Source organism: Arvicola amphibius, chromosome 4 (assembly GCF_903992535.2).
Source record: "Arvicola amphibius chromosome 4, mArvAmp1.2, whole genome shotgun sequence".
NCBI lineage: Eukaryota > Metazoa > Chordata > Mammalia > Rodentia > Cricetidae > Arvicola > Arvicola amphibius.
This window is the reverse complement of record NC_052050.1, coordinates 137,702,767-137,724,653: the sequence shown is the minus strand read 5'-3', so window position 1 is coordinate 137,724,653 and position 21,887 is coordinate 137,702,767. Positions and strand designations below refer to the sequence as shown.

General features: G+C 41.6%; 1 protein-coding gene across 1 annotated transcript in view; it reads right to left on the bottom strand.

The window, feature by feature from the left end:
- The window catches only part of Tnks (tankyrase), a 151,025-nt gene extending 129,427 nt beyond the window's left edge, over window positions 1-21,598 (bottom strand). Inside the window, exons 1-2 of the mRNA XM_038326814.2 lie at window positions 20,954-21,598; window positions 75-299 (exon numbers count right to left, since the gene is read on the bottom strand). Of these exons, the coding sequence (XP_038182742.1) occupies window positions 75-299; window positions 20,954-21,596 (868 nt within the window). The 5' untranslated portion in view covers window positions 21,597-21,598. The remainder of the gene's footprint in view (window positions 1-74; window positions 300-20,953) is intronic.
- Between the last annotated feature and the right edge of the window lie 289 nt (window positions 21,599-21,887).

Below are 21,887 nucleotides of genomic sequence, written 5' to 3'. Positions count from 1 at the left end.
CGTCAGAAGAAAAGCCCAAGAGTAACTTTAAGTTAAACTTGACAGCAAACTTAGATGGCAGCTGTGATACTCACCAATACAGACATCGATTTTCCCTTTAATGGCAGCTTCATGCAGAGGTGTGTAGTTCCAGTTATCTCTGGCATTTGGATCTGCTCCTTGGCACAGTAACAGACTCACAACCTCAGCATGGCCGAAAGAACAGGCATTATGAAGTGGGATGAGACCCCCGTCATCACGAGCATGGACGTTAGCACCCATCTGCAGCAAGTGTTCTACAACATCCTTCCTTCCAAAACCTGGAGAAAAGGAGCAGAAGTGTTTTATACACTGAGTCAAGTCTTTAACAACATCCACACCTATGTACTGAATCTGTATCCTAAAGTAAAAAGGGGGAGATAAATAAGCAAAACCATGAGCTTTGTTCAAACTGGACCTCCCCATTTCAAGAATAAAAACTAAAATAAAGAAAACTCTTCCCTGGTTAGTGAGCGGTTGACTCAGAAACCGTTTCTTAATCACTTGCTGTGGGTGGCAACTGTGTCAGAAATACAAGTGAATGAGGCAACACCTGTCCAACAGTGCTGGCAACACGTAACAAATTAATTATATAAAACTTCCACGTACCTTATACTTATAAAACTGACAAAAATTTTATACTTAAATACTGCCAACAACCAAATCAAAGACAAATCACAACGTCTAGCACTAGAGTAATAATAGGAAAAAACAGAAACATAGGAAAAAACAGAAACACAGTCGCAATGGGTTAAAGGATTCTGCAGCAGGAAGAACTAATGAAGGTGTCAGAATACTATTGGGAATTGTAGCCAAACTGCATGAACAGGTGGCTCAGTGACATCATTTGAGATTGATTTACGAATCTGAGAAAAGGGTGGAAAGTGAGACTAGACACATCTGAAGATATAGAACCACACACTGGTAATAAGTACCACAGTTTCCAGCTAGAAAGGGGGAAAGGAGAGCCAGGTAGGCCCCAAACAGTGTAAAGACTGCACACACAGGCAAGAAAGGATACCGAGGGCACCATCACAAAAGTCAGGAATGGCAACATTAGGCTGTAAACTGAGTGCCATTCTGTCCTGCCTGGTTCCCGCAGTCAAGTCCCAAAGAAATCACACAGAGGTCTACATTAATTATAAACTGATTGGCCTAGTATCTCAGGCTTCTTATAACTCTTATAACTTATATTAGCCCATAATTCTTATCTGTGTTAGCATGTGGCTTGGTACCTTTTTCAGAGAGGGAGTCACATCTTGCGTCCTCTGCATCTGGGTCACAAATGCAGACTGAAACTTCCCTCTTCCTAGAATTCTTGTTGCCCTGCCTCTACTTCCTGCCTGGTTACCCTGCCTATACTTCCTGCCTGACTACTGGCCAATCAAAGTTTTATTAAAAATAATACAAGTGACGGGATAAAAGACCATTGTTCCACAGCATTAGGCAAAGTCCCATAGGAGGAGTATTTATGAGACCAAGAGAAAAGGGAAAATGGCCATTCACAACATGAAAATAATTGTACTACAGTGACAAAAGTACAAGCCACACTGCAATGGAAACTACACAGCATTTAGTCACTCGGCCCACTCTGTGGCTCCATGGCACTACCTCCACACTAGTACTTACTTGGTCAAATTAGAAACTGGAATCTTACATAAAGCTAAAGAGTAGTGAAACAGTCATATCTTCCTCCACTTTATACATACATTAAATAAATGAGAATCATGTGAAAATAGGGGGGGGGATGTGTTTTTTATGCTATCTAAAGAAATTCACTCATTTTCAGAAGATCAAGTACCAAGAAACTCTCTCAAAATAAAAATAATGATTCCACAGACAGGTGTCACAAAGTCAGAATTAAACTTCTCTTGGACAATCCCTCAAGTTAAGCTGAAGTATGGGAGGGGGCACAAGTCAATTTATGGTAATCAGAATAGTAAAGCTATGGCGTGCAAGCTAATTGCCTCACCAGGCCATGTTTTTAGTCTGCTGTTAACCCTGGCACAACAGTTTCAGCGCTAGTTAGAGGTTCTACTTATCACACCCACTCCTCCTTCCTGTACACCACAACCCTATTCCTTCACAGGCACTGTCCTTCCCAGCCGTGGGGAATGTCAAAGGTTGTTTTGTTCCTATTGGGATGGAAAGGACAATGGTGGCTAGGTGAGGCCAGCAAAGTCAGGCCACTCAAATTCTTTGAGCCATGGTGAGGAGCTTGATCTTGAGGAAGGGTATATCAAGTGACCAAATCTGTCTGCTAGCTAACATCAACAGCAGACATGGAAAGATGAGGTCAGGAAGACAAGAAAGGCCTTTTTATAAGGAAGAAACACAGGCAGCTCCAAGTGATACCACCAAACTAGGAAAGAAAATATTTGGTTCACATTTGCCATTTGTCAATGGCATTAGACAGCCTGAAAAGCCTTTCAGCTTTGGCGTTCACTTGCTTATGGGTTTGTGGTCATCAGAGTGCTGCACCTCTGAGCTTGATACAGGACTCCCAGGCAAGAGAGAATGCAAAGGAAGGAGGAGGTTTGGACACAGAATGTTTGGTATTAAAGCAGTAAGCCTCTGCAGATATGTACAACATTTATGCATCCATAGCCAAAATTGTGTCATCTGCCCACCTACAAAAACGGGCTGAAAAACAAGTCTTTTATAGCTGAGCATACAGGTGTCTCAGGAAAATCAAGCTATCTATTGGTGAAGAACTAGGAGATGAATTCAGGGAGAACAAATAACAGCATCTGCCATACCTTTATAAGTCATAAGTAGAAATTTGTTTCATTTTTAAGTACCTGAGAAATTATTCCTAACAAAAATCACTTCAACGCTATTTCAGTCCTAAAAGGTTTTTCAGATAGCTGAATGTGATGTTCAGTTTAAATGTTAACTTGCCACAAATGAGAATCACGTGAGGAGAGCATGTCACCTGAGGGATGACAATTGCCTCAAGATTACCTTAACTGAGGTGGAAAGACCCACCTGATGTGACAGCGCCTTCTGCCCAGATAAAAGGGGCCGGAGCAGGCAGGCTGTCCTGCTGCAGTGGCCTTCTCTGCTTACAGCTGCAGCTCATTCCTTCACTGATAGAAGAAGCCGAGTCTCCAGAAACCACCAGATTCCTGACACCAGACTGGGACTGCTTAGGAGACCCAGGTACAAGACCTCAGCAACTAGCAGTACTCAGCTTCTCAGGGGTGAGACAGGTGTCGCTATTTCAGTGCAGGCTGATTTTCTAGTAGTAGTAGTAATAATTCTGTTTTGTTCCTCCAGAGAACTCTAATACACTACATAAAGATGAACAAATATGGTAGCATACACCTCTAATCCCAAAATTTTGGAGGTGGAGGCTGAACAAACTAAAGTTTGTCGGCCAACCAACAATAAGGAGCTGAGAAAATGTCCAGTCAATAAAGTGCTCGGTGAACAAACATAGGAATATAATTTGAATCTCCTACACCAATGTGAAAATAAAATGCTGGGCACTGTGGTGCATGATGGACAGAAGGATCCCTGAAGCTCCTGGCTAAGCAAGAGACCTGGAGAGCTCCAGACTCAACAAGAGGCTCAGTCTCAAAAAGTAAGATGAAGGGGGACTGAGGAGGACACCCAACATGGACCTCTGCCCACCACATGCACACATGAATACATGCATACACGCACACCACAACAAAAATTAAATTAAAAAAACAAGAACAAAATTAGAAGAGATGAAGAAACTCTTGCAGTAGTCTAAAAATAGAAACTTGGCGTGGACTCAGAAGGCAAGGCTGACTGGGTCCTGGAATTCTAGTTGAACACTTCAGTCTGTGGAGATTCCATGTGGGAAAGAAGCAAGCCAACAGCTTCAAAAGGTCATCCAACATCTGCTCCACGCTAACTGCTAAAGTGAGATGATTTGCAAATCTCAGCATTATTGCTGTTAAATAATGTCATTATTTCACATGTTCAAAGAAAATACACACAAGAAAAGCATTGCACTAGCATTGTAAGGAAAATCTAAATTCAAAACACATGCCTAACTGAATATACTTAGCAATATTCCTTACTCTGATCTTTATATATTACAATTAAGGTTATTCAAAATGTTTCAATACTAAATGTAAGGTCATTGGTATTTATTCCCCAGGTTTGAGCTCAAAAATGGGGTTGAAAAAGTCATTCCACTTAACATTTAGCATTTTAAGCCTAAAAGAAACAACCTTAAACCTCAACTGTGGCCTGCACAATATTAACAAAAGAGAAAAACCAAAGGTGTTTGGAGTCTTGTAAACTAAAGTTTTTTTTTAATAAATGACAGTAGCAACAGATTAAAAAGGCATGTTCCTCCTAACTGAAAAAAGCTACAAGCACTGAAGCACAATAAAAGTTCATATTACAATTTATTTTTAATTTTTTCCTTAAGTAGTGTAAGATCCAAGAACACCCAAAAGATACTCAAAGGAACAGTAAGGTGCGTTTGCAACTGTCAAGAACACTGACATAAGTGGCAAAGACAAATAGGCAGGTGGTGATAGATGAACCTGCTCGATACCTTAGAAGGGAAAATATTGCAGTGGTCTATTGTTTCACATAATCCCAGCCATGAGGTTGGCTAGTTTGTTTTCTCTGCTGTGATAAAAGATCATGACCAAAAGCAGCTTGCAGAACAAAAGGTTTATTTGGCTTACACTTCCTAGGACACAGTCCAACATGAAGGGTTATGGAGGCAAGAAACTTAAGAATCAAAACAGAGACCTGTGGAACTCTCCTTATTGGCATCCTCTCTTTCCAATGCTTGCTCACTTATTTTCTTATACAATTTAGGACTATCTGCCCTGAGTCAGCTCCCACATCAATTAATTAAAAAAAAAGGAAGGTAGGAAAGGAAGGAACGAAGGAACAAAGGAAGGAAGGAAAAGAAAGGAGAAAGAGCGAGATCCACAGACTTGCCCACAGGCCAATCTGATGGAGACAATTCCTCGACTGAGATTCCCTATTCCCAAATACATCTGTGCCAAGCTGACAAAAGACTGCCAGCACAGGGGCCTTAGAAGGTAACTGTAAAACATTTAACACTTTCTACCCAACATTCCCACTCTGTTCCCTAACTAACACTTAATTTAACACTGTGGTGAGGCTCAGCATCTGGGCATCTGTGAGCAACTCGGGGGCAATTCCAGAGGTCTATTACACATATGAATTTATACCTTTGCTAAGAGAGAGCTGAGTCTATGTATGTCTTGGCTGATGTGTGGAAGGCAGCTAAGAGGATGGTTATGGCGCAACAGACCCATCCTGCCTTTGCTCCCAACCCTATCCACTTTCTAGCTCTAAAAATTTTTTTTTAAAGTTTGCTGTATTTCATGAAGGAAATCTGCACGCTGTCATGACTATCTGTAACCTGGGAATTGGGGAAAGAATTTGCAGCTTACTTTAAAAACATCAAGTCTTCTATGCACCAAGTAAGGGTTATCTAGTCTAATAAACACTAAGCCACAGACACCAGGAACAAATTTCTGGTTACTTTGTAATATACATCCATGACAAATAAACGTTTTCCATTTAATACTCAGCCATTATTGTTTCCTTTCCTAATTTGGATTCTAACTACATTAGCTTTTAATTATTAGAAAATATATCAGCTTCTGATCACTTAATCAAAAGTCACAAAGGGGAGTATATTTCCCTGTTGATTTTTTTGTCAGAAGCAGATCCCCCTGAACAGTTTTCTACTTATAGACCCTGATGTAGAAAAAGAAATGTATGCTAAAAGTGAAGTGCAGAGAAATAAAAGGTGCTTTCCTAGGCCCAGTGCATGGATCTCCAGGAACAAAAAGCCAGCAGCTTAGAAACAAACTGTAGGAAGTATTTCCTGGGACAGAAAAAGATGATTAGATTCCAGTGCAAAAGTGACCAGCTCAATAGTAGGAGATTGGTATCCTACCTGGGCAGGCACAAGACCAGAGAAAGCCTACACTCCTCAACACTGTCACAGTGTCCCCAAGAAAGCCCACACTCAACAGTGTCACCTTGTCCCCTTCACTGCTGTGAAATATGAAGACAGGATTTCCAGTCCAGCTCCATCCTAAAGTAGAGGGATAAATCAAGGGAAAATAGTGCAAGCAGGTCCGAGAGTCAAGTGCAAGCCTCGCTCCCAGTTAGGAAATTACACCGAAGGTGGCAGCACTTTGAAAGGAACAAGAGGTTGGGAAATGCTGAGAACATAGTTAAGAGAAACCACGCTTGGGGCGATCTCTACCCTAGCATGTCTATCAATACTCTCTACAACCTAGAAAGCATCCTTCCATCACCCCTAACCCCAGCCCCTAAAGAGCTCTCCAAAGGCTTAGAAACAGGAAAAGAAGGAAAGAACTCAAAAGGAGACAGCAGAAATGGAGGTGGGAAAGAAGCACCGCAAAGATGGCAGACGTCCGCTAAAGGAAGATCTAAATCTCCAGGCTAAGAGTGCACAGGCTGCCAGCGAGAAAAGACCAACACCACAAGTTCAAGGGCCAAAACCTTCCTAAGTCCTTCAGGAAGAAAATACACGACAGCTATAGAACTAAGGAGTAAGTGTACTAGCAAGGGGAGACACCAAACTCCACTCCGATCATTCTCACAAGGTCTTCACAGTAATTTCATGCAAATGCTACTCATTTGATTAAATTCCAGCCTCCAGAGCATGGATTTAATAAGACTGTGACAAAGTATCACATAGTCTAGTTTACAGTAAGGTGTGACAGCTGATTTGACTAACACTATGCTGCTGTTTAAGAACAGCTTGAACCTCAGCATTTGTCAGACATTTTCTCCAGGATGAACAAGGTAGCTTCTTAGATGAAAACAACAATATTTGCTCTCAAAGATAGAATGCAAGCTTTCAGATAAATATCTGAACTTTATAGCATTACAAAGCTATTATAACCATAGCAGTTTCCCAGTAACCATTACTTTCCTAAGACTGGTAAATGTGCTGCCTGTTATTTTTATTATAAAATTAAGGTATTAATGCTTGAAAGATTTGCATGACATACTGAAGTAATACTTTCCAAAAGACTAAATTAGATAGCTATAAGATCCAATTCTGTAAAAATAGGTCAGTGAATTTTAACATGCCAGAAATAGGAAAAATTCACTGATAAGGCTGAAAATTCTCTCTATAAAAACTAATTAATCAAATTATATTTTGAAAAATAGTACTTCCTTCTGCATTCCATTATCTGTTTTATGAATTCATTCTTCATAATACACACAATGATGACAGGTAAAAGACAAGAATTAGGCTGTCTTCTATCAATCTAGGCATTAAACTGACTCCAAATACAAAACAATCCCTTTGTCTCATTGATCTTTGCTTAGGAAAGAATCTAACTGTAAGTGTTATTTACACTCAAATAATAGTTTTTGTATTTTTATTTCTACACTTTAATTTATCCCATAAGTCTCTAAAGATGTAACAAAGGCACAATCAATACAGCCACCCCCACCCCTTTTCTCCACAGTGCTGCTTTCTGCACTAGTGGCCTGCAGTCAGTCACGGTCTAGGAGTATTATATGGGAAAGAAATAACTAATATATAAATTTTAAATCATACATCATTCATGGTAGCAGTATGGTTAAATGTCCTTTGTGCCTAGGGTATCCAATCTATTTCTACACATTGTTACTGCCCCATCTTGCTCTCGTGGTATTTCAGTGCTTTTCCTGGCTTTACTAGTAGTTTACCTAATTAAGCTGATGATTCAGATACAACAGAAAAGAGCTAAATGTGTTTCCCTGAAAATATGGAAGCTCTTGCCTTAGGGACTTCTTGAAAGAAGGTCAAAACTACATTCGTGTCTGACAGTGGTGGTGTATACCCTTTATCCCAGCACTCAGGAGGCAGAGGCAGGCAGATCTCTGAGTCCAAGGCCACCCTGGTCTACAGAGTTCCAGGACAGCCAAGGCTACTACACAGAGAAACTCTTTCAAAAACCAAAAACATTACATTCATATAATTTACTACCAATTCTTACATTTCTATGTTATTGCTGCTAATCTCTTATGCCTAATTTATCAATTAAAGCTTACAATAAGTATGTGTGTGTGGGAAAACATCCAGAAGTTGGCATGATCAAGTTTCAGGCATCTGATAGCCCTAAGAGTTAGGGAGGAGTACTACACCTAAGAGTTCTGAGATGCAAACGCTTGAGAAACAATATTTTGAAAACTCGAAGTGTTCTCTAGATTTCCTTCCAATCAAACATCCCTTCTGGAGGGAAGGGGGGAAGTTCATGTCACAGAAAGTTGCTCAAAACTCAAGATGCCCCTCCCCAACAATATATAAGGAGCAAACAAGTGCTGGAGGAAGAGATGACTGTGAGACTTGTGTCCAAACTCAAGCTGGGTTGTCTTTATAAGGAGCTGATGTGGCTGTCGGGTAATACAGCTTCAGTCATTCAAGCTCCTTGCAGTAAACTTAGTAAACTCATTCTTTCTCCAAGCTAAACTTGGATGGAATCATTCCTTTGATCTTCCATTCTCATCATAGTTAGGTGTGGAGGAGGCGGGCTGTGTGTCCGTGTATTTCCAGGAAAAGTCACACAATGCATGAACACCCAAAGAAGACAAAGTCCAAAACAAGGCTAAGATAAGCAACTGAGGCTGATCCGTTTAAAGCCAGGTGGAGCACCCACTTGGCTACTTCTCCCAAGTGGTAAGTAAGGGATGGTATATTGCCCTGATGTAGGGAAAGTTGTGTACCCCAGTATGGGTGATAAGACATGCAGCTGAGGCTGAATTATCAGAGCACGGAGCGTCTTTAGGAAAATCCCAGGGTAGTAGCTTCCTCTATGTGATATGGGGTGTGGTATGCGTCCTTGATGAATGAGGCCTACCATTTAAGTAAGAGGACGTCCCCAAACAGCTGATGGAGTTAGGGGCTATACTGCAATCCCACACAACAGTACACACTGGACAGGACTGTAAGCAGGCCGTGGCAGCTGGTGTACGGATTTCTGCTATGAGTGCGAAGACATATAACTGAGGCTGAGCTGTCTACTCAGAAAGCACTTGCCAGCACAAAGGAGGGTTACAACAAGAAAAAGATAAGTGGATGTCATCTTCCACATTAGCACCTGGTTTGGCAGAAAAGTGGTGGGGAGGTGAGATGAAGGTACTAGACTGCTGTTCTTACAGCTTGTGGGGTGCAAAGGATAGTTAGATGTGTGCCCTTCCTAGCAACTTCCTAAAAACTCAGAACCCATGGGAAGAACCAAACGGTGAAAAGGGAAGATGGCAGGAAGAATCAGTACAAGATACCCCCCGGGTCTAATTTTCCATACAGAGGAAGATGCTCCACCCTAAGGATACTTTATGGTAGTAAACAAGTTCTGGGGACAGTAGAGTCTTTGGTAGCATAGTCACCAAGTTGTGCAGGGCACTCTGTTTATACAGTTTTTGCGAGCAGTCACCCAATGCTGCACTGGGCTTTTCAGTGAGCAGTTGCCCAAGTTACACTTGCTCTTGCAAGACAAGCTCACAAGTTTACCAAACCAGAACTGGCAGAATTGTTTCTACAGTCTGCCCTGGTGCCTGACCTGGGGTAAAAAGGTCATACAAACAGGATCACTCATCATCTTGCAGGGGATTTGAGAACCATCTGTTGAGCGTCTGCCAAAGGACCATAAAATCTTAGTAGAGCCCTACTATCTAGATCCCTCAGAAATAGAGAGGAATCCACTGTGGAACTGTCTCGGTAACTGTTAATGAGGCAAGTTTCATAAGCTCATTTGATTTCCACAACACTTCTTTAATGGTGAATCTCACACTCGCAGAACCACAGCCATTCAGACACATTGATAACTGACAGAAAAAATGAAAAGGGCATCATCAACATAACTGCTGAAATTCATTCTACTGAATATCAATATTTCCATATTTCATATTGGCAATATGAAATTCTCTTCTCAGGCAGAAGAGAAGGCTCAGTGAGTAGCTGTGACTGAGGACTGTGAGTTCGGTTCTCCAGCACCCATGAACAGTAGAAGAGGCACATATCTGAAACCCTAGTGTCAGGCTGGGGAGACACAAGGATTCACAAAGCTCAGATGCAGCCAGCCTAGACAAACTGGTGAGTTCCACCCAACATCAACTCTGACCTCCACACATGGATGCATATACATATGCATACCCATACAAGCATGTACATATGCCACACACACACGTTCTCTGTAAGATAACAAAGACCAAAACATTTACTATTTGTTTTTTCATTTGAATTATGGCAAAATACACATTTCATAAAATTTACAATGTGAAGCTTTTTTATTAGTAATAGTATGTGTGTCAACATATGTGTTTGAATAAAAACAAGCATGTACCACAACAACACATGAAGAAGTCAGAGGAAACTTTTGGGATTTGTTTCTTTTCTTTCACTATCAGTTCTGGGTATCAAACTCAGGTCATGAAGTGCACAATGAGCACTCTTACCTGCTGAGCCCTCACCAGCCCCCATCTGTACCATTTTCAGTATCATCGTGTGCTTTCAAAGAGTTGTGATTCCCATGCTTTGCTATTTAAAATATTTTGTTTGACTGCTTCCATGAACTAAAATACTTAACAAAGTTTATCAGGATTTTCTTAACAGTCTTTAGACTTAAAATATTTGCTAAAATTCCCTTTAATTTAATGAAGCTCTTCACTGATTGCTTACAATCAAACATTTTATATTTATGAAACAAATGAACAAAAGGGTAGGATAGTCCAGTATTCTGGCAGCTCTGAAAGATGACTCAATAGTTAAGGACGCTTACTACTCTTGCAGAAGATTCAGGTTTGGTTCGCAGCACCCACCGTGGGCAGCTCAAACTTCATTTCCAGGGAATCTACCCCCTCTTCTGGCCTTTACGGGTTCCAACATGCACATGGTGTACATGAACTTAAGCAGATACATACATACACAGAAGTTTTTTAAAATAAAAATCTTAAAAACAAACATTCTAATAATTGTAAATGTTCTAATATCCTACTTACTGAAGAGATTTATTTTAAGTGCCCGAGAAAAGGATCCAAGGGACATATCCACAAATCACCATAACTTGCCTTGGAGTAGTAAGATGATGGACCATTTTTTTCTGCACTTTTGAATTTTAGATGATTTTTTTACTATCAGAAAACCAATTTGAGAAAGTCATGACATCTCAAAACAATTTTATTTCTCATTACTATTAAGTTTCCATTTGAGCAGCCCAGACCTAATGATTTTAAGGCAGCCAGATATACAGTGTATATACAGATATACACTTCATAGCTATGTGACTTCTGATTTTGACATAAAAGGTAGATTAGTATATTAAAAATTATTATTTCTAGGCTGGGTGGTGGTGGCGCATGCCTTTAATCCCAGCACTCAGGAGGCAGAGGCAGGTGGATCTCTGTGAGTTCGAGGCCAGCCTGGTCTACAAGAGCTAGTTCCAGGACAGGCTCCAAAGCTACAAAGAAACCCTGTCTCAAAAAAAACCAAAAAAAAATTTATTATTTCTAGATATAAGGAATCAGACTTGGGATTAGAAATACTAACCTACAAAGCCAACTCTTCAAATGCAAACTGAATACCAAGTTCTCCTTGTTTTCATAAAATTCCAATAGGATAACAATTATACACTGTGTTGATACACTGTGGGTATTGCCTTGTAGGAAACAGTGGGTAAGCCAAATTTTTAATATCTTGCTCTACAAATTAGTTCAGAAGAATTTTTTCACAAGATTTATTTCCTACACAAAAGCACAAGTTAGCATCTCTATTCCAGACATTTTAGAAAATAGCTAACATGCAGTCATTCATTATAATTCCATGACATCTTTTTTTAAAAAGTCAAATTTCCATAGTGTGAGAAGGTAAACATACAGAAAAAGAGAACGGTACCTTCATACAGAAAAAGAGAACGGTACCTTCTCACACTATAAATGAACGGGACATTCAAAATGACCCCCGTAAATACATCAGAATGAGGGCATCCAATCCTGTCAGATCTACTTCGACACAATCAACCTTTTGAAAAGCACTGTAATTAGCTCCATATTGGGAAGTTTCATTAATTTTTAAAACTGTAACTGGTGATAGGAAGACTAGCTTTTAAGAATTGTGAGTCAATCAGTAGATTTTTTTTAAAGTAAGTTTGACCTTGTAGCTAACAGAATCATTGGTATTAACTATCAAATGTTTACTTGACTATAAAGAAAATTACCTCAAAGAAAAAAGTTACCAACAATTTAGTGAAAACCAAAAAGAGAACGTTAATACTTTATTTCTCCTTTTCTTACAGTTTAAAAGAAAGACTCATTGTTTGACCTGAACTAGGGGCTTCCATTGCACAAAGAATGGAAAAGAACATTGTAAGGGTCATGATGCTTCAAGTCTATAAAGAGAGAACCTAAGCCAAGGAGCAAAACAAGTTTTCACAAAACAGCCCAGCAGGTAATGGCAATCCAAAAACCTGAGGAAGCCTCTAAAGTATGGGCACCAAAACACATCTAAGACATTCCTCAATTACCCAAAATCACACTAATTTTCAAAAACTTAGGCTCAAAACCCATCATCCCAAGTGGTTAGGCTTTAATAAAATCCCAAGAAACTCACCCTAGTTAAAAAAAAATTTAAGACCTGGTGGTGGTGTTGCACTCAATCTCAGGCAGGCAGATCTCTGTGAGTTCAAGGCCAGCCTTATCTATGAAGCAAGTTCCAGGACAGCCAGAGCTGTTACACAGAGAAGTCCTGTCTCAATACCTTTTTAAATAGTAAACTAAAAGTCCATTTTGAGATGCCCTAGGTCACTGGTTCTCAACCTGCAGGTTGCGACCCTCTGGGTCACATATCAGATGTACTGCATATCAGATATTTACATTGTAACTCATAACAGTACCAAAATTACAGTGATGAAGTAGCAATGAAACAGTTTTATGGTTGGCAGTCAGTACACCATGAGAAACTGTAATAGAATCAAAGCATCAGGAAGGGTGAGAACCCCTGTCCAAGAGAAGAACTGGCCTGCTGTGGGGCAATGGTCTTTTATCCTGTCACTTGTATTATTTTTAATAAAACGCTAATTGGCCAGTAGCCAAGCAGGAAGTATAGGTGGCACAATGAGAACAGGGGATTTCTGGGAAGAGGAAAGGTCAGTCTGCAACTGTCATCCAGACACAGAGGAAGCAAGATGTGACTGCCTCGCCAAAAAAGGTACCAAAAGCCATGTGACTAACACAGACAACAATTATGGGCTAATAAAAGTTATAAGAGTTAATAAGAAGCCTGAGCTAATAGGCCAAACAGTTTATAATTTTTAAAAAAGCCGGTTGTGGTGGCGCACGCTTTACAGCTGCATTTATAGTATAAGAGACCACACCCAAGTGGGTTGGTATCTTAAAGGCTATTGGCTGAAGGAGCGGAGGAGCTCCCGTATTACTGGCTCAACCCATCCTTTTATTAGGAATCATTCCCAAAGCAGCCACTGTACTCCCTCTTCCTGACAACACCACTCACCTGTCAGGCCTTCCCAGCTTCCCCATACCTAGCAATGCACAAGGGGGCTGTATGTGAACACATGCGTGCACACACACACACAGAGTCACAGTCAAACCTTCAGGAAGACACACCTGTGGACTCAATGCTTGCTCATGCTATGTCCGCCTTAAAAAGAATCTATGCACTGAAATTTCCAGTGTGACAGGATTAGGAGGTGAGGTCTTTGGGAGGCAATTAATTAGGTAACACAAGTGAAATTTAGAGCCTTTGTAAGAAAACCCACGAGTAATGTGAGATTCCCCTCTTTATGCTGTGAATGCCATTGGTTAATAAAAGAATCTGCTTCGGCCTATAGCAGGGCAGAATATAGTCGGGCTGGAAGAGATATAGCGAGAGAGTAGGCAGAGTCAAGAGAAGCCAGTAGCCATAGGAGACAGATGCAAGATGCTGGTTGGAACTTGGAACTTTACCGGTAGGCCACAACCACATGGTGATACATAGATGAATAGAAATGGGTTAATTTAAGAATAAGAGCTAGCCAATAAGAAGTGTGAGCTAATAGGTTGTAATTAATAGTTCCTGTGTTATTATTTCGGGTCTGGGCAGCAGTCTCTGCCAACACACGAGTGCTCATTTACATGTGTTCTCTTTTCTATCTCTCTCTCTCTGCTCACCACATGAGAATATACTAAAAGCTGGTAGTTGGCAACTCAGAAGACAGCTCTTACCAGAAGCAAACTTCTGGGGCCCTGACCTCAGACCTTGCTGCACTAGAGTAATTTTTGTTTTTTATAAGCCACCCAACTATTATACTTGAGTAATTATAGCCCAAACTGACTTACGATAACAATCATAAATGTTTAGGTACCTTCTTACTTTTAAATGCATGATGTTGAGCTGGGGGTATAAGTAAGTGGTGGAGTACATGAAAAGCACACATGAACACTGTAGTCAACCCCTACCACACCACACAAAGATAATCTCAGCAACATACTTAGAAATGTATTTGCAAATCATAACCACAGTCTCAGCAACTGTTACATCAGTAAGAGCATGGGGCACAAGTTAAAGCACAGGTTGGAGACATTCATACTCCAACTTCTTAGAAAAATCAAGCCCCAAAATGAATGTACCATTTTCTCCAATACTAGGACACAGGATGAGTCACTGGGAAAGGCAGCTTCTAGGATGATGCCAGTAACTTAGTATATAGTCACAAGCTGCACAACAGTGTTGGGTCCAAGAAAGACCAAGTCACACGACAATGAAAAGATTGTAACAGCACTGAAAAGCCCTCCTGAAATAATTATCACTGCCACTGTGTGTCACAATGCATTACTTTATGTTTGTGGTGATTCTGGTGTAAACAAACCTGCTGTGGTGTGCTTGTGCTCTCGCTGTCATCATACAATTACATATCCTACATAGATCTGGCAATGCTAATAAGTTACTAGGTTAGTGTATTAACCACATTATGCTTTCATCACTATTTTAAAGAACACTATTCACTTCAAAAGGCATGGAAAGCAGCTTTAACCAGGTCCTTACAGAGCTGCAGAAGGCACTGCTGCCGCAGGAGACGGTCCAGTGCTGTTATTTTCCCTAAGGCCATTCCAGCAGGACAAGACACTGACATCCTAGCTTCCAGTGGATAGACCAGGACCTGGAGGACAGCTATGACCATGATTCTGACCTGTGTCAGCCTCGACTGATTAATATGTTTAACAACAATGTACAGAGTGTAAAATACAATTTTTAAAAATTGAAAAAGTTATAGAATGAGGATACTAAAGACAAAAATATTTTGTTCAACGTGTACAATATTTTTGTGTCTTAAGTATTGCAAGAGAATCAAAAGTTTAAATTTTTTTAAAGATTATAAAGTGGAAAAGTCCTGACTGGACATGGGAATACAGACATTCTACTACTCAGAGGAGTCAAGCAGAGGACTGAGAGACCTTGACTCTAACAAACAAAAGGGAATCAAGGTTGTTACATCATGGAAAATAATGTATGAATTAGGGTGGCAGTAAGTATACAATGCTAAACAACAAAATAAAAAACTATCGGACTATAGACTAAGCCTTCCTATTCACTCTCCAGATTTTGCAAACTCCACTCATGTCTTTCAGGGTATGCTATGCTTCACTTTTCACATTTTGTTGTACTGTGTATTTCCTATGTTTATGTACAAATGCCCATCATTCTGTTACTATCAGAATTCAGACACTGACATGATACTGGACAAGTGTGCAGCCTAGAAGCAATACCACAGAGCATACATGAATATATTAGGCTGTGCCTTCCAGGTCTCTGTAAGCACACGCTGATGGTCACACAACAAAATCTCCTAGCCATGCATTACTCCAAAGTTACCCCTATCAATAAGCAACATGAAACTCTAAGTGTACCTTGTGTAACCGCCTCCTCCTGGGTATGGGTTGAGCCCACTCTATCAGACTCAGCAGAGGAGGACGCCCGAGAGTGCTGAAGAGTCTAAGTTCAGTTTTACTCACCATGCCTCTGCCTCACTTGTCGGCTTTCTCTGAAGCTCACTGCTATGTTGTGAGCTGCTCTATGAAACTGAACACTTCAGTCCCGCAACCTCCAACATGCACATTTACCAAACCCAAGATCCAGTAATTCTAATAAATTTTTGTTCAAGAACGAAAAGCCTTATACCCATAAAAACAAGATTTTAAGAATATATGTCAAAACAGCTTTATTCATAATAGTCAAAACTGGAAAGAGCCTAAGAATGCATCAACAGAAGGAAAACAAGCTTGGTGACAGTATACTGACAGAATGAAATCTACCGAGCATGGGAAGAACTATGCATCTATTACAGGGGGTGGGAGGGGCAGGACTTACAGAAAAGTGTGAACTGTATATGATTCCTTTTAAAGAACTTTTAAAGTGTAACTGGTAATCCCAGAAAACTGAACTTCCAGACTCTGTGGTGGCTTTCTATAAGGGTCTGAGTTGTGCGGGATCTCTATGCATCAAAACTCAGCTTCTTCGGGGCACCTACTCAGCTGTCTGCAACCCACACTGACACATATTTAAAGGGTCTGAGACACTGAGGAATATCTAAGCTGACAGCATAAGGCTGAAATATAAGCAGTCTTATATAACAGTTTGTTACCCTTTTCATTACTGGAGATGTATTTGTAATGTCATCAAATAGCTAGTTCATTCTTTAAATCATCTGCTTCCAATGACTGACACCATTGAAGCAAAAAGACACTTCATGCATCTCCCTAACTCAGAGCTCCTTGTGAACTGTATAAGAAGAGGTCATTTACATGTACAATTTTAAGAAAACACAAGGAAAAAAAATCCTATTTTCAACCTGCGGTTTTAAGTCTAGGAAGGAATTTGCAAAGCAAGTTCCTTTTCTTCTACCAAAGTCAGACCTTTCAATTCTGAGGAGCTGGGTTTAGTGGCACATGCCTGTAATCCCAGCACTTGGGAGGTAGTGGCAGGAACATCAACAAGCCAACCTACCCAAAGAAGTAAGACTCTGTGAAAACTAAGAGTCAAATAAGGTACAACCTAGGATGTTGTCAGCAATAAAGAACAGAAAGGCACAGTTCGCACCAGTTACCACTCCAGGACTGAAGCACTTGGATTGTTATTTGCCAAAGGTTAGAGGACACTGTGTATTTAGCTAAATTAACAACTGTACTGGAAGTAGGAAGATATCTTTATGAAAATTCAGGATCTAGTGTAAACTGGGTAACTCTTGTGGGGTTAAATGTGTGCTGCAGACGGTCCTATTCAATCCAAAAAAGCAAAGCTGACATACATTCTACTTTTGGCTACTTTTGATACCAAAATGCCTTATAACATATAGGACAATTCAAGAAATATGTTAGTTAACTGTACAGAAGGCTACATCAAACATCTTCAATCTAAAGTAAACACCATGGTAGGCATGGTGAAGGCTCTGTGAGTTTAAGGCCAAGCTGATCTACACAGTGAATAAATTCTACGACAGTCAGACATATGTAGAGAGACTCTGTCTCAAAAAAAAAAAAAAAAGTAAATACTATGAGTGCCTAGAAAGACGACTTAGTGGTTAACAGTACCTGCTGCTTTTCCAGAGGACCCAAGTTAGGTTTCCATACTTCATATAGCACTCCAGCTCGAGGGTATCCAACACCCTCAGGGGACCCCCACACATGCACATCCCCAAACACACACATATACACATGAATTTTAAAAAATGGAGCTTAAAAAATAAATACTAAATACTGAGACCTCAAAACTATTTGAACCTTTAAAAAAATACCTCATCTGAACTCTTTTGTAAAAAGAATTTCATCAAAATTATATCAGTTATTACAAATCCATCACCATTAGGAAATGAATTAAGACAATTTCATTTTAAAGCGGTGCTTTAAAAGCGCTGTAGTGACCTTAGTGCACACCTAGAACCGAAGCACTCCAGAGGCAGACAGACAGATTGTTGTCAGTTCAAGGCCAGCCTGGTCAACACAGCCAACTCCTGGACAGCCAGGATTACAGAATAAAACCTTATTTCAGGAACAAAACTAAACCATCTTTTAAAAAAGGTTTCCTAACTGCTCCAAACCCAGAATTAACAGCCTCTTTTATATACTCCAAAAGACAGCATAATACCCTCCTACAGGTGACACTGTGAGACTTTGTGTTCTTTAAACTTTCTCACTACATAGTGCAATAAAGTTGTGAACTATCTGCCACTCTAAAGTTTTGCCAATATTTAACACATAATAAACTATTATTAACTATAATTTTAAAAATTTTCCAAGACATTTGCCTATTCCAAAAAAAAACTATTCCAGGATAATACAACGACTATAACAACCAAGTACAAGTCAACTAACAACTACTTTTAACTACTCAGCCTACATCTAAGGGAGACTAGACGTAAGGAAGCTTTAATGTTATACAAACAAATATGAAAGTGTAAGCTAACTACAGAATGCTTTTTACCACGGAGAATTCAATAATTATTGTTTTGTCTGTTTTCCACAAATGAGCTAAACAAATGAGGTTAAAAAAGCAGGCTATATCAAGGTTAGTTCCTCCTAAGTACAAAATAATTATATAAGGCTGTTTCACTGTTTGCAGATGAGAACCCAGCAATTTGTGGAGAACAGAAGGCATGACTGGGAAAGGAGCGCTTGTCTGTGTGAATTGATTCTGAAAGAGCAAACCGATGCGCAAATAGATATAGGTAGCGTGTTGGTGTTACAGATTTGTGAGACAATGTACTAACCAGATTTGGGGGAAAGTTCTTGAAAGTAAAGAGTCTCGGCCAATTTGTTAAATCAGACTTAAACCTTTGATTTAGTCTAAAGAAAAAGAATCCAAGTGTAGTGGCAGAGGCCTGAAATTCCAGCCAGCACTTGGCAGGCTGAGGCAGAAGAGTCTTGAGGCTCGCCAGACCTGTCTCATGAGACAGAGAAAAAAACTAGCGAGGAAGGAAAGAAAAGCCAGACTACAAAAAGGAATGCTATTTCATATAAAACAAGCAAGAATCTTGAGTTTTCATTTAGTCAGATTAAAGTTTCCTTACAAGCCAGTTCACCACACTCAATAGCATTACATTAAGCATGGATCCAATAATCTGATGATCATTTCCAATGCACACATACCACTGGTCATTACCCATTAGTGAATCACAAACAGAATTTGCTAAAAAGTAAGTGAAAGACTAAATAAAATGCCAAAGTACAACCCACATATAAATGAGAGTGTGGTTTCCATTCCTGAAAGTTCTGATTAAATTTCGACAATACAAAGTCAATTTTTAAGTATGGGCTGAAAAATATAATAGCTACCCTTTCTACAAACCCCAGACTACACTTTCTCCCGCCCCTCCAAAAGCAGCACAACTTAGAAACTCTTCACTACAATTACAAAACCAAGTACAGATTATAGCTTGAGCTCCAAATCAAACAGCTGACTCAACATCCACCTTCCACTGCTGCGCTTGTGAACCTGTGCTCGCTTAAGCATGTGTCCCTCACTCTCTAGCTGCAAAGAGAACAGAGTACCTGCCAAGCTATAGAAAACACACGCAAAGTCCTAAGCCTATGTTTACAGAACAAACTGAAGGAGTCACACCCACTGAAGTGTCCAGCAAGAAAAGCTGGAGGGGCAGCCAGTGGAGGAAGAGCCTGTCCCCAAGCTAAGCACAGTCCCGGTGTTCGATGGTGTGAAGACAGACAAGGAGCCCGGGAGGGGGAGCACTGCTTACTCTTCCAGAGGAACTGAGCACCATGTTGGGTGATCCAGTCACCTGTAATCCAGCTCTAGGAACTACCTCCTTGGAACCTCCACACGTGCTCACACACACACACACACACACACACACACACAAACTTGGCAAACAATCACACAGACACAGGTACTCATGAATAAAAACATTTGAAGGCGGGGTCTTTGATATTTTATTTTAAAGGTGTGCCTTTTAATTTTGTATCCTTCTGTCCTATTTGAATTTATAAAACATATGTAAAATACATACTTCAAATGTAATGTTTTAAAGTGCATAACCTAATTACGTTCAACTATAAAAAAAGCAGGAGGTATCAAGTCAGTGAGATTATGGCCCTTTTGTTTTTGTGATACATGTTTGTGTTTTATAAAACTACTATGTGTTTCTAAAAGAAACCAACTGCTTGCTCAGAAGGGGGGAGGGGCAAAAAAGTAAAGCTCAGCGTTTAGGCATCTGTGCCTGTTTGGAGACTTTTCAGGCCAGAGACTTCTTAACTAAATCCTCACTCAAGCAGACTATCATCTCCGTCTCTAAGAAAATGAGCTGGCTGAGACAAGACAAACACTCAACAGCGGGGTGCAGAACTTGAAAGCCACTCTTTCTTCCCTTATCATAAGGCGCACAATACCCCTTATCACTAGCGTCCTGGGCAGGCTGGTTGTAGTCTTTCCCAACAGACTGCAAACTTCTTAGAAAAGGGTGGACTCTCACCAACCCCATCCGTCTTTCGTTGTGTTACTAATAGGATAGAGTCTCAAACACTTGTTGAGTTACCGTACACTTCTTTCGGCTCGGACTGTCTTCCAGAGACATAACAGTGTCAAACAAAGCAAACTAGCAGCAGACAAACGACAACGCTCCTCCGATCTAACTTGTCTCCGATACACTCTGAAGAAGTTCTAAGTATGCCCTGATCCGGGGTCCACCACTAACTACATGGAGTTTGCTTAAGTTGAAGTACGTCGGTTGCAAACTCCAAGGAGTGGATTCACACATTCCCCCCTCTTCCACGCCCCCACCGACCCAGGCACGAACTTCGGGTCTCAGGGTGAGGCGTCAGAGACACCAGTCAAGCCCCTACTTGTCCCGCGACAACCTGTAACTCTTTTTCCTAGTCCGATCACCCGCCCTCCACTCCCAAACCCGTAAAACCCAACTCCAAAGTCTCCTACCTGCGGCGAAGTGCAGAGGAGAAGACTTTCGGCCGGCCATGTCCTTTGCATTCACGTTCGCTGCGTCCACCAACCTCTTCACCCGGGACACGTCCCCATTGCGACAGGCCTCCAGCAGCTCCCGCAGGGCCCCGCTCACGGCTGGGACCCCCGGGCCGATGCCCGCCGCCCCGGGTCCCAAAGTTGCTGTGGAGCCAACTCCGGCCGCCTCGGGGCTTTCCGCTAAACTCGAGCCAGGGGAGGACGGGGAGGAAGACGAAGAAGAAGTCGGGGAAGAAGTGGACGACGCGGAGTTGTTACCGCCACCGCCAGCTGCGCTGGGAGCGACTCCGACGACGGCGGAAGCTGCCGGGACCGCGGCCGTCGCTGCCACCGAGCAGACGGCGCCGTCCACCGGGTCGGGAGATCGCGGCCTGTCGGGCGGGTCCCGGCTGCCATCCCCCTCTGGAAGCGCCAGGCCGTGCCGCGGGGAGGCAAAGGGCGCCAGGCCGCCGGCCGTGGGCGAGGCCGGGGTGGGTCCCGGGGCCAGGCCGGGGCTGAGCGGCGGGGGAGGTGGCGGTGGCGGCGCCGAAGCCCCTGGGGCGGGCTGGAGCTGTTGTTGATGATGGTGGTGATGATGCTGAGAGCGACGCGACGCCGCCATCTTCCCACTCCCCCGTTCTGTCACTGCGGCAACGGCGCCACCGCCCGCCCTCACTTCCGGCTTTTGGACCAATCAGAACCCAGCATACCGGAAATGATTATTGCCGGAGAGGGTGGAGTCCGAGAGATGAGGGGAAGCATTGGGAGTTCAGGGACCAGACAGCCTGGGGGCGTGGCTTTGTAGTGGAGAGGCGGGCTTTTGTGACGCCCTGGCGGGCTGGCTTGGCGGATTTGAATGCTGTGGTGAGCCACTTGCCTGTCGGAGAAACTTCCTCTTGGCTTCACTTTCTGC